The sequence below is a fragment of the Chiloscyllium plagiosum genome, chromosome 1 (genome assembly GCF_004010195.1).
Source record: "Chiloscyllium plagiosum isolate BGI_BamShark_2017 chromosome 1, ASM401019v2, whole genome shotgun sequence".
NCBI lineage: Eukaryota > Metazoa > Chordata > Chondrichthyes > Orectolobiformes > Hemiscylliidae > Chiloscyllium > Chiloscyllium plagiosum.
This window is the reverse complement of record NC_057710.1, coordinates 127,945,505-127,959,514: the sequence shown is the minus strand read 5'-3', so window position 1 is coordinate 127,959,514 and position 14,010 is coordinate 127,945,505. Positions and strand designations below refer to the sequence as shown.

The 14,010-nt window shown below is 40.4% G+C and overlaps 1 protein-coding gene across 5 annotated transcripts in view; it reads right to left on the bottom strand.

The window, feature by feature from the left end:
- prdm5 (PR domain containing 5) overlaps positions 1-14,010 on the bottom strand; it is a 345,097-nt gene that overhangs the window by 254,903 nt on the left and 76,184 nt on the right. For all 5 annotated transcript variants that reach the window (XM_043696631.1, XM_043696605.1, XM_043696615.1 and 2 more), the window contains 2 exons: positions 12,124-12,216; positions 11,741-11,862 (listed from right to left, as the gene is read on the bottom strand). In XM_043696631.1, coding sequence (XP_043552566.1) covers positions 11,741-11,862; positions 12,124-12,216 — 215 coding nt within the window. The remainder of the gene's footprint in view (positions 1-11,740; positions 11,863-12,123; positions 12,217-14,010) is intronic.

Genomic DNA, 14,010 nt, shown 5'->3' with positions numbered 1-14,010 from the left:
AACTGAGAAGCCTCCGTGCCACCATGTGTGAGGCATTATAAAGCATCATTGCAATGGATGCAAGGGATTCTTCAATAAACTTGTTATCATTCTTACATTCCTTGTGGGTTATCTGCTCAAGGGTTTCACATAACCAGCAAAAATTATAGTAGGTTAGATAACACTGCAAGTGAACATATACTTCCAAAAGTGAAAGGTAATCTCCAGTGACATATCACCCATGCCATATTTGTGCACTCAATAAGCTTTCGGTTTCCCATTTTGTCTAAATACGGTCCTAGCTCCTGTAGCATAGGGTGGAGATAGTTGGTGATGTTAACCTGGAACACTTTAGCTAGTGTCCTGTAATGGAGGCCAGGCCTGCTGAGTCTCTTGCCCAGATACAGCCTCATTCTCCTTAGCTTGAACTACTGCAGGCTTTGTAATCACAGGCAAGGCGAGGCAGAGGACCTGGCTGCCTACAGAGTTTCCTGAGACGCTTCAAGGGGTCATCTGTGTGGCTCCACTTCCCTGAAAGTGTCCACTATAACCACTATGTCATATTGACAGGAAGGGGCTTCTTAGGATGGGGTCAAGGTCACTCATTCCCCTCTCATTTCATCATTGAGGAAAAGCACCTAAGATTAAAGCAATGGAATGCAGGTCTGGGTGTATATCCAGCACATACTGAGGTAGCTAGACCTGGGTCTCCATGGTAGTAGTCAGCCTGTCTATGGAGTCAGAGCCAGCATGGTATCGAAAACATCATTGAACACCTCCATTCTTTGATCCAGTTTAGTGAGGCTCTTGCACAAACCTGACTGCTGTTGTGTGACTGGTTTTGCATTATGGTGAAGATATTAATGGTAAAGACAATTGGGAGTATCTTCTGTCTAGGGCTGAGCAGGCGCCCGGTCTCTAGTTTCAGAATTTCAGAGACATGCAGCACATTTTCCTCGATCAGAAACAGACTGATGTGCCCACCAGTTTGTCTTCTGTGACTAATCTCAGAGTTGGTGGAGAGGTGAAAACCTTTTTCCTACATCGTCTGAGGGTTCAATGGGTTCCTCCTCACGAGTGGTGGTGGAGCAGAGAGTCTCCAGTACTGTCCTCTTTGTGAAGATTTGATGGGTACTGCCAGTGTCTCTATAAGGGAACTGTTGTCTAAGTGAAATAAAAGCGCATACAGATTAAGAATGGGTTAGAACTGAGAGAGCAGCATAGCAATGCACAATGAGTGCGACATTCCTGATGAAGAGCTTATGCTCCAAATGTCAACTCTCCTGCCCCTCGGATGTTGCCTGACCAGCTGTGCTTTTCCAGCACCACTTTTTGACTCCGACCTCCAGCATCTGCAGTCCTCACTTTCTCGTCGCACAATGAGGCTGACTGGGTTGGCTAGCCAGCAAGATCTCCCTATTCCAACATGAGCCGTCGTATTCTTCTCTTCATGTGTAGATGCCCACCAAAACACAGCCAGGCATATTGCTTTCTGCCAGTTTACCAGCTCCTTATTCCAGCAATGAGACTAGGGAGAATGACAGAACTGACAGGAGAACAGGTAGTGGCAATGCATAAGGAGGAGAAGTGTTCCCATTAAACGAGGAGGACAGAGCTATTGAATGGACGTGTTGCAGGCAATAGTGAGAGCTATAGTCTACAAGCATTGGTGAGATATGTGGGCAGAGGCAGAGTAAATGGTGGCCCTGCGAGTGCGAGAGGTAGCAGAGACATGATGGCACTTAATCTTTCAGAACCCAGAAAATCATTCACTTTTTCCTGCACTACCAGGCATCCTGTCTGTCACGGAACACAACACCGATCCAGGCTGCTATTGGGTTCCAGGCTGGCTTGACCCAGTGGTGTGATCTCCTGCTGTGGTTTGCAGGGAAAAGGATAGGCTTCTGTGCCGTGTGTCACCCACCCACCCACCAGGATCTTCAAATCCCTGTTCATGAAGCAGGGTGCCATAATGGTGGAGCACCACAGTGCAAGGGCCAGTGCCTGGCACGCATGTTCTGAACTGGTGCGCAATTGGGATTTTTTTTTAAAAATGGGACAATTGATGTGAACAGTGAAAGGTTCTTCTGCCTCCCCGGCCTTTGATTCCATGAAAAGGGTACTAAACAGCCCGATTGTGTAGTTGGTGAGGTGAAGAGTGCAGGAATGTGAGTGAAAAGTTCCTCACAGCCATGTCAGACCAAGCACCACAAAATACTTTAACTGCCAATGGAAAAATTCCACCCCAGCTCCTTTCCTGCTAATTTCACTGTATCTTGTACATATACATGTGAGGTCATTGGTTGAGTTATACATTTTTGGTCTGATTAACCCTTTTTTCGTGGATCTCATGTATGATTGTTGTTAGAAATTTGTGCAGAATGATTTAAATTTAAGTTATTAAAAACTGTACCTTCCAAATTTAAACTGTGAAGCATAAATTGCTTTAATTCGGTCACTGAGTGTGGTGAATTCATTATTAGACTGGCAGGGACTCAGATGTAAAGTCATTCCAGAGAGGAGTAAGGGACCAAAACCAGGGGTGGCACGGTGGCACAGTGGTTAGCACTGCTGCCTCGCAGCGCCAGAGACCCGGGTTCAATTCCCACCTCAGGCAACTGTCTGTGTAAATGTAGGGGAATGGGTTTGGGTGGGTTGCTCTTCGGAGGGTGTGGACTTGTTGGGCCAAAGGGCCTGTTTCCACACTGTAAGTAATCTAATCTAATCTAACGTTTGAACAGTGATTCTCACATTTTCCTCACCTGATCACCAAAGAACAGATGCATATCCTCCTCAATGAATTGACCACCAAAGGTGCAATCTCCGTGCAAAATTCTATGAATCATATAAATAACTTCTGTCAAAAAAATTACCTAAGATCATGTGTACCTTGCACCACTGAGGAGTGACTGCACAGTTTCACCACCAAGCAAAGCAGGAATCAAAAAACATTGTTCACCTGCTGGAGGCCAGTTATGTCCTTACTCCACATACTCTTCTCACACCCCCACAAACACTAACACCATCACTGGATTAACAAGGACTAAGCACATATCCTAATTTATAAAATTGGAAACAAGATATGTAAAAGCACCACCATGAACCCCATCAAGAAAAATCAGCACAAACAATTAAATTAATTGATAAACATTTTGAAAATTGTTTGAAGGTCATGATAATTGCCAATTTAGCTCAGTCACAGCACAGACAGCAGAACAATCAGCTCTGTGGTTTCAAATTATAAATACACAAATGTCAAAAGCTTTTCTCAGTTTATTTCCAAATTTACAAGCTTGATAAAAGAACTAAGCTACATTTTTAAAATGCATGCACATACTCCATACCAATTTTGCAATGAATTACAGTTAACGCCAAATCTGCTTGTCAAAATCTAACAAGCCATGCAAAATTTCCAAGGGTATTTAACCAACTGACTGTTCAACTGGTTGTGTTCACAAAGGAGAGTTGAGCAGAGTAAATTTATACCATTCACATGTAAGACCTAACACATAAAGTAGGCTAGTTAAACTTTTCAATCAGAAATTATTATTAGAACCTTCTACATGGAAGATAGTTTACTTTTATCCAATATGCACCCTCATGGAGATAATTGGAAATCCAGAAGTGAGCAACTTTTGTTCAGTAAATAAAACAATAAAAGTCAGTCATTGGATGCAATCTAAATATGCACGCATATGGTAACCTTTCTGTCCACGTGTAGGCAAAATAAGATGAAAAGCAAAGTGCACAATTTTTTTTTGTTAGGTACTAGTTGACTGTTTCCTGGTCATTCCCGAAAATGATTTTTAACGTGGATGTAAACTCTGGATATCAATGCCACAGAAGCACAGCAACATTGCATGGAAAGGAAAGCTGTCATTATGATTAGCTGAAGTAATCTGTGTTAACTGTTCTTGATTCTCAAACAAAATAAGTCCTGCCAAAAAGAGAGCAGACTCCAAGACTAAAGCAACATCAAGGATAACAATGATATGCTCAAAGGTAGCAAGAACTGTGCCTCATCAATGCCAATGATCTATAATACAAAGTTGTAAATGCTAAAGAATGACTCAAAAAGAACTACATAACTGCTTCTCACTTATAAATATTTGAAGCATTCATAAACCTGAAAATACCCAGCCGTCAAACAGCATTTGAGGAGAGAGATAATCAGATTTAATATTGTAGATCAGTGACCTTTCATTGGCTTTATCTAATTTCAGATTTTCAAATCCAGAGCAACTTAGTTTTTGTTATTGTGTATTAGACATTGTCTGACAATCCCAGTAAATGGCAATGAATTTGTTATAGGCTAATAGCACAAAATAGGCTTGTGGTTAATCAGCAGTTTGCTTCACAATGTGTCATTTAAAATCAGAAATGGTGCAAAAGAACCTTTGTTTTTGCTACAGGCAAAGACTAATTTCACCCAAATCGATCCAATTTGTTTCCTCCACCTGAAATCAGAGTGATTTGAAAGTTTGAATTGGAGGCTGCATTGTGTAACTGCATATTAATTTTAAAAATGGGGGTCAGTTGAGAACGTGAATGGAAAGGACATAGCAGAAAAGAAGGAGAGAGATAGAAAGTGAGAAGTATTGAGGCAGTATTCTTACTGAAATGCATTTCAGAAATGTGGTCCCTCAGAAGTACAAACAAGCCTGGACTTCCCCATTCAAGACTCCTCCCTGGGTACCCAAACGCAGTATATTACCAATGTTTTCCACGTAACTTTATCTGCCTTCTCCCATCTCAGACTAAGATTGCTCCAATTTTAAAGTAATTTCCTATAGCTTTGTTTTCTAAACATTGTGAGCAGACCCCTCTGGAAAGTTTTTCAGAAGTTAATTCAATGAAGATGGCAGCACAGCAATTTCAGATTTGCAGCAAAATCTGTTTCTTGGTTGAAGAAAGTAAGGTTACACTTCTCAGTAAGGAGAAACAGTATTAAGTGACAAAACAGGAGAACAAAGATTGGGAAGAAAAAGCAATTTATTATGTTGTGCTTGCTGTTGGAACCTACTTGTATTTAGCTGGAACATATATGCAACTGCAGCTTATTCCTTTTACAAAAGATTAATTATCTGCAAAAAAATTCTAATCCTTTGAGCTTTACCAACCAAGATTAGGCAGAAATCCACAATATGCATTCTTCTTCGAGATGGAAGATAGTAAGCAAAATAAAAAACTCCTGTAATATTCAACATTTATCTGCCTCATTCCTTCCCTCAAACTGGAACTATTGGCAAAGTCTCACAATTATAAGTCAAATTTTCAAACTCTTACATTTGTTATTTGCAATTCATTTTATGATAGAACAGCCCTTACATAAGGGATGGTAAATCTAATTCCCTGCCCAAAATGAATTCCTCAATCTGTGATGTACAAAATTATGTTCCATGATGGACTTGATTTTTTTTTAAAGGGCAAGAAAAATCACAAAAGAAATTTCAAATAGAATGAATGGATATTTTCCCATTGGGAAGTATCGCTAATGTGGTTTCCCGAAGGACAATGAACATTTCAGCACACATTTTCGTGGCAAAATTTGCCTGTATTTAGGCACTAAAGAGGCAATCTGGAAAAGGAATGGGATAGAGAGGCCTACTGCCATATCAGAGTGCATCAATCTTCTTCTATTGACCTTGCCAAACCTTAAGTCCTTGTCTAGTTGTAGGTAGAAGGGTCTGGCTTTTGTGGTCCTTTTAATATCCTTTTATTTGCAGACTAACAGAAAGCAGTGCCTGCAATAGAAGGTTGGAATTATTGACAACAGAGTGTCCGAAAAGGCAGGAGAGGAGAGATAAAGGCACAAGTCGAGGGGCAAAAAATAAAAACAAGATCTTCCTGGATGTTGGACATAATGAGTCATCAAGGACTGAGACCAGTTTTCTTTTAAGTGCTGCTGAAGATCTGGAGGGGGCTATTTTTAGTGCCACGTCTCTGTTGCACTGAAAGAATGGAGTTTTGATTTTGTCGATGGGGATTCACCCACTGATTGGAGAACCAGTGGGAGGGAGACCCACATTGCTTCCCTTAGGGAAGCTCCCCCAGAATTAACTCTCCACGCAGCCTTCTCCAAGATTACAACCTTCATTTTCAGAAGGAAGAACAAGCGGCTGTTGAACAGTTTTGCTTTGGTAGGGGCACTGGCATTTCTGGACTTTTTCTTAAATCAGGCAAAACTGAATGCAATGTTTTAGACTGAAAATACTCCCCACAGACCTGACTTCCTGTTCAATGTCTTGCATCATTTTGTTCACTGACTCAGTATTCTGCTAGGCCCTGAATCAGGTTACATCATCAAGCAGCAGAAATTAAGTAGAAATTTCATATAAAGATGTGATGGATGGTGAAGGATTACCAGCAATAATTCAACATCCCCCCCTTGGGGGTCACGGTCTCATGTGAAACCTCTGACTAGGCTTGTGCATTGTAATCCATCCATCCAGTCAGTATCGGCTTTCGAAACAGACATACTCCACTGGCATCCTTTGAAAATGTGCAGAGATATTGTTGAGTTTAGCAATGTGAGCCTGATCCAGTTTCACAAAACATACCAAAACAAACGGAAGCTCTGACTTCTAATGAAGCCCTGTTTGATGATACTTTTGGTATTTGATAGCGTTTTAGTGCCTTCTAATACTCAAACCCATTCAGGGCATACAAAAACAAACTGACATCTTTAAATTCTTATTTGGGACATATTCCGCAACATTCTTTCAAGAGTTATATAGTTATGTCTTCCATCATCTCTCAGAATCCCTCAGGACACTTTTCACGTCCAACAGGGCTTGTTTCAAGATTGGGTTCCATTTTACCGATTTAAAACAATCCAGTTTGAAGTCGAATAGGAACCAAAATTATAAAGTGAAACCTGAGTGTGGCCCATTCAGGTAATGGCTGTTGTTCTGTTAGACCCAACACATGACATCTATCTGGTCTTTGGGGAACTGCTAAGGGAAAAGTGACGTCCTTTCAATCTAATGCCTGTGAAACCGATTAGAACGAGGATGTGTGAAGGAGCTATTACGTATTATTTTTATATGAAACCCTATAGTTGGCCCAACACACAGGGTGATGAGACCTACCACAGCATGTCTATTGTTCCCTCAAATGAACTTCGCTCCAGAGTTCTCAGGCTAGATGTTGTTTTAAACATTGAAGACAAGGGCAGTGCATTCCCCTCCCACCCATACCAAAGAAATTATTTAATCAATTCTCTTTAGCATAGAATTAGAAAATGTTTGTGGCTGTGTGGTTAAAAGCCATAACTGACTCTGAAGAAAATCTGATACCAACAAAGACTCTCTCTCCACACAAAGCAAACAAAAATGCTGTGTGTTTAATGCAAACATCCAACAAGTATATTTGAACAATAATTTTGATTTGCCACGTGAAGCTAACACTTCATATACCATATAATGGGAGGCCATGTGGGCATCTCTAGCCTGTAAAACTGTTACTCTGTTCTGTCGACAGGATTATACGTCACATCTTGCCTTGCGATGAATAGTGATGGGAACTGGTTTAAGATATGCATTATTGAAGGTACATATATATCACAACAGGAGGAAATGAGAAACCTAACATGTACTATTTCACCAGCCAAGATTAGAGTGGTGCTGGAAAGGCACAGCAGGTCAGGCAGCATGCGAGAAGCAGGAAAATCAATGTTTCGGGCAAGAGCCCTGCCTGTTGAAGGGCTCCTGGCCAAAACGTCAATTTTCCTGCTCCTCGGATGCTGCCTGATCTGTTGTGCTTTTCCAGCACCACTCTAATCTTGACTCTGATCTCCAGCATCTGCAGTCCTCACTTTCGCCAGCCAATCTAATGTGTAACCATCCCCGGCTGACAAACTAATCGGCCAATGGTTGGGAAATTGTCAGAACAGCAGAAACAATAGGTGGGATCAGGCAGGAGGAGACTAAAACCTAGACTGGATTCTGAATATGTAGTGTGAAGCAAACAAATACGTAGAAAGAAAAGTGGACATCAGGAAAAGATTTGAAAAAGCTTGGAAATCTGCTCAAAGTCACCCCACTGTCTTTATAGGATTTTGTGACATATCAATGACATAGGACCTCTTTAGAAGACTCCATATCTTTTCCACATCTGAAAAATCATTTTCATACACCATGGCCTGCAGAAAATCTGATAACCCTTTACAGATTAATTCACAGGATGGGAACGTCACCAATATTTATCTCTGATTCCTCGGTGCCTTTGAGAAAGTGGTTGTGAGACACTCTCTTGAACTGCTGCAGTATTTGTGCTAACACATTCAGTGGTTAACAGAGGAATTTCCAAATTTGATTGATGATAAAGTGATAAAGTGATATATTTCAAAGTCAGAATATCTATAATTTGGAATGAAATCCTGCAGGTGTTGGTGTTAGCAGGAAAAGACTGTCCTTTTCTTTTAGGTGGTAGAGGAGGTGAGTTGAGGAGGTGCTGTCAGAAAAACCTTAGTGAGTCACTGAAATGGAACTTGCAGGGGGTACACAGTGCTGACATAGTATGCTAGTGGTAAAGTGAGTGGTTGTTTCAAGTGGTGAATGGAGTTCCAATTAACATGGGTTGTTTGGTGTTGGATGTGATTTAGTTTATTGAATGAAGTTGCGGCTGCATTCATCCAGGCAAGTGGAGAGTATTCCATCAGACACTCCTGAATTACTTGTAGATGCTAGATATATTTTGATAAGTCAGGAGGTGAGACACTTGCTCTTTTCATCACAGTATTTATGTGGTTAATTCAGTTAATTCTGCAGGCAGTAGTAAACTCTGCGAGGGGATTCAGTGATAGGAATGCCTTTGAAGGTCACAGGGAATAGTTACTCTCTCTCTCTTGTTAGAGTTGGTCACTGCCTCACATATGCCTAGTGTAGTTCTAATCAGACACTTATCACCCTCAGCCTGAAGATAGTCCAAAACTTCCTACATAAAGGGAAGGTCAGCTTCATCATCTAAGTCATTGCGGATGGAGGTGAATACTTTGTGATCATCACTGAATGTCCACATTTCTGACCATATGGTGGAGGGATCACTGACAAAACAACTGAAAATGGTTACAGGGCACTGCCTTGAGGAACTCCTGCAGTGTTGTCTCTGGTTATAATGAGGTCTGGAGTAAAGTGGTTTTGACAGAACTCAAACTAAGCATCACAAACAGATTCGTGGAAACTACTGCAATTTGCTATTTTGCTGAAGATTTACAGAAGATGAATCAAGCAGTAACTGTCAGATTTGTTTTGCACTACCATCAGGACATAATTAGATTTTTTTTTCATTTTGCCAGGGAGATCCATGCATTGTAGCTGTACTGGAAAGGATTAACTAAAGTTACATATCTTCAAAACATTAGCTTAGTTGTTGTGTACACTCACCAATGTTTGTAATATCACACACAGTGATTCGAACTGATGAAAGTCAGGTTTCTGTAAGTGTTAGGAAATGCAGGAAGTTAAGATGGATCAGCCACCCAGCTCTCTCACTGACATTGGCTCCTTGCCTTTTTACGTTTGTGTGCTGCGCTCTGCAGAGATGGAATCTTCTCCTCCATTTAGTTGTTTAATTTTCCATTACCATTCACGTCTGGATATAATAGGACTGTAGAAATTCAATCTGATCTACTGTCCATGGAATTGCTTGCCTCTTGTCCATGATGTGCTGCTTCCTCTGCTTAGCCTTTACATTCATTGAATAAAAGCTGAACCAGTCTGGCATCTTACCTTTAGATGCACTGAGTGATACTTCTAAAATGTCTTCGGCATTCCTCACTAAACAATTTGGTGACTCAATGACAAGGATAGAGTGAAGGACGTAACGGACCGTGAGCTTGAGGGCGGCACAGTGGCTAGCATTGCTGCCTCACAGCGCCAGGGACCCGGGTTCGATTCCAGCCTCAGGCGACTGTCTGTGTGGAGTTTGCACATTCTCTCTGTGTCTGTGTGGGTTTTCTCCAGGTGCTCCAGCTTTCTCTCACAGTCCAAAAATGTGCAGGTCAGGTGAACTGGCCATGCTAAAATTGCCGATAGTGTGAGGTGTGGACTGAGGTGCATCAGTCAGGGATAAATGTAGGGAATGGGTCTGGGTGGGTTACTCTTCATAGGGTCGGTGTGGACATGTGGGCCTGAATGGCCTGTTCCTGTACTGTAGGGAATCTAATCTCATCTAATCTTGTAGATGGTGTCAGAAAATGAAACTGCTTGCATGATGCATGAATGGATGTACAGTATTAAGCTGCTAGGATTGTTCTGAATCTGTGTCAGTTAATACAGTGATTATATCAAACAACATGACACTCTCTGTAGAAAGATGAGAATGTTCTCTCCATGAGGACTTGCTGGGGCCTCTCCAATATAACTAAGCACAGTGATATGAACAAACCCCAGATGAAGTTCCCCAATTTGGTACAGTTCCACTTAAGATACTTCAGATTATTAAGTTCCCAGGTTAGGATGGATAAAATGGATCCCCTTCGTTGTTCACCGGCTTCCTCCACTGGTCACAACAAGGTTAATTTGAACAAAGATCCCTTAATTTGAAAAAAGATCTTTTTCCTAGATACAAATTAACTTAAACTTTAAACACACATGCATACACAAACTCTCACGGACATACATACTCACACACATACAGGTTGAAATTATTTTCAACAGTGACGGAGTTCCAGTATTCAGAGTGTGAAAAAGTCTTTCCTTTATTTTACCTACAGTGCAGGAGCGTTTAAATGTTCTCAAAGCTGTGGCCCTCACACATTCTAATCCACACACACTTGGATCTCTGGCCAACATCACACAAAAGGTTAGTCTTGCAGTCGGCCCTCAAACCCTTTTTTGTACATATTGCTCTGGAGGGTAAAAAGAAGGATGTGTCTGCTAGATGTAATTTTCTGCTGGGCGGGGGGGGGTGGTTTAAGAGGTGAATGGTCAGTCCCTTTGTTACCCCTTCTTGTTACATTTCCCAGACATTTTACACATTGACATTCCAAAGGCTTCACACAGGACTTTGGAAGGCAGTCACTGAATTTACATCTCAGCTTTTCTTTTTGCAACCATTCACATTCTTTTTAAAAGTAAAAAACAGTTTGCCAATCAAAAGTCAAAAGAGTCTATAAACACTTCAGGGTTCTGATCTGTTGTCACAGCAACAGGAACATGTGCAAGGTAGATTAGCAAGGCTAAGATCAAGTAAATTTTTTTCCATCATGTTGGTTTTCTCGCTACTTCCTGCTAGCAATGTCCTTCAGGACTTAACCAGTAGTGGCACACTAAGTCGCTCTTACCAATGGACATTGAGGTCTGCCACTAAGTGTTCAGTTTATCACCTTTACACCCTCAGTACTTCTTCCAAGATGTGTCTGACATAGTCTGCCCTCCCTCAGCTGAGGATTCAGCAGGAGATTGTCTTGTGAACACCTCCACTCCTTTAAACATGAGCTCTATCCTGAAATTGTTCCAGAATTTAAACCAAGAATATCCCTGTGCGCCAGGACTCTCGATGCAACAAAAATAACTCTAAAAGCAGGGCATACTCCTCTACATCCAGCAGTGCATGCAACTTTAGATCGTCAATAAATAACAAATTAGTAATATTTAAAGACTTCATATAAACTATAATCAACTAATTATAAATAGACTTCTTTATAAGTATAACAGAAAATCTCAAATAGGGCTGCACATTTTTTGTACAATGTCCATCTGTCAATACTGCCTCAGTTCAGAGGTTAGATCATCTTTTCCTTTGGTAACATTCTTACCTGTGTGCACATTCTCCTTATGTTTCTTCAAGGCATCTTTGCTCTTGAATCTTTTCCCACAGCTATCTGCCTTGCAAACAAACCTGGTATCCCCTTTGCAGGCTTCCTTATGCTGTTCAAAACTGTGATAAACAGTTGGTAAGAACCACAATGTAATAAGATAGCATTTTTCTATTGCATGCAGACCAGGTTAATACATGCGACAGCAGTCTCTGACTTCCATCATGCTTGTCCAACCAGGATAGGGAAGAAGCAGGGCAGTGTTACTTTCCTATTTGAGTTTTAATTTACATGCAAGCTGCAAAGTTGGAAAATAAGCTGCTATAGAAAACAGAAGAGGTCAAATGGGTTACAAAATAGGTGACTGTCATTCAATACAAAACCTTGACTCAGAGCTGAAGGAGATGTTGCAAACAGAACACTGATGGCTTCGAGCAATGTCACCAGGAAGAACTGTTTCAGTACACTGTAGAACACTAAAGGCAAATAAACATAGGTGAGAATTTAGTAGAGCCTAATCATCATTAAATCAAAGATCTGCATTTAGACAAACAGAAGCATTTAATAAAATTCAATGCAAGTCATGGAGCAGCAAATTTCAGCATCAATATTTATTCTAACCACACTAATTTACTATTTTGGAAATATATTTTTCATAAAAATTGAAGTAAAAAAAATGTCTACAAAATTACGTGATGGATGCAAACACAAAAAAAAACAATTTCTGTATTTTATTGGCAAATCCTCTTTCCACCATATTAGCAAAAGAATCAAATGATGGTAGGTATTAGAGATGTTCAGGTAAAAGAGTGGACGGAGGAGTTTTACACAAGCCGGCTAAATGTTTGATTGATACACTTCTGTGATTTAATTTCAAGACCAGCATTATGTGTAATTAAATATGATCTGAAATAATTACCTAAATCCTCCACATTGAAGTGATTGCAAAGTTAAATAACAGAATCATCTGGGCAACAGAATAGGTGTTAGTATACTCAAAGGCTGTGCACCAATTTCATTTCTTTTATTTAAGGAAGTTAATGCATTGGTTCAGAGGAGGCTTACTGGGAAACCTGGAATGAGCAAGTTGTGTTATGAAGTAAGGTTGGTCAGTTTAGGCTTATTCTATTGGCTGTCTTGATTGAACTATGTAAGATCCCACATGGTTGTGACAAACTGGACTTGAAAATGATGTTTTGTCATGTGAATCAGTCCAGATGTAAAGAACATTCTCCAAGAGTGGAGCAGACTCAAGGGGCCAAAAGCCTGACTCCAGCTCCTAACTTGTATGTTTGTATGGTACAATACTACATTATTAAACATCTTAAGTTTAGTAAACTCTAAGTCCACTACAGGACCCATGTGCACTTTACTACACCATCTACCTACACACGAAAGCAATTATATATTTTTTTACGAATATTTGATTTGATACCTAGGAAGATTGCTTACATCAACGCTACCACAATATAAATAAATTGTCTGCTTGCAGAATATTATTGAATACAGCAAACAGTAAGGAATACAACAAACATTAATGAATACAACTTCATCAGTTGTAAATTGTTTGGTAGGGTAATTCATTGAATATTAGTATTACTCAAAGATTTTGCACATCCCCCATTTCTTTCAGTTATTACAAGGCTTTTCAGAACACTATGGCTTTCCAACTGGTGAAAGCTAAGATGCAACTTGTAGCTGTGAACAAACAGGCCAAAATTAATTTAACGAGCCACAATTAGGAACCGGACGTGTAGTACAGTCTCCCATTCTTGTATTACAATCATTAAAAAATTCATAGAAGAAGATATGTCCTTTCCAAACATCTACAATTGATCGTATCCCCATCTGGAGTAATAACACTTTTGTTAAAAGAAACAGAATCACACTACCAACAGAAGTATAAGTAGTAGACAAGATTGAGGGCAATATCATGTGCTCTTCTGGCATTGCAAAGTTGTTCACCAACACACACCTCAGGAAGCCATTGCTATTGGTACTATGCCACTTTATCATGACAATCTTGGTGTGCCAAGGGTATCTGAATCTATTTCCATCCAATCAGGAATTTCACAACTGGCAGAGGAGAGTTCAGTTTCAGCAGCACCACATAAGCCAAAATAGATGCTGTTGCCATGGAGTCCCTCGTGGGCCCAGCTCTGGCTATCAACACTGCTTCTTTCACAATGAAAAGCAAGATGAAGTGACCCTGATATGTACATGATATTCTTCCAATATTCGAATCCACAGCTGCAAAGTATTTCTTCATA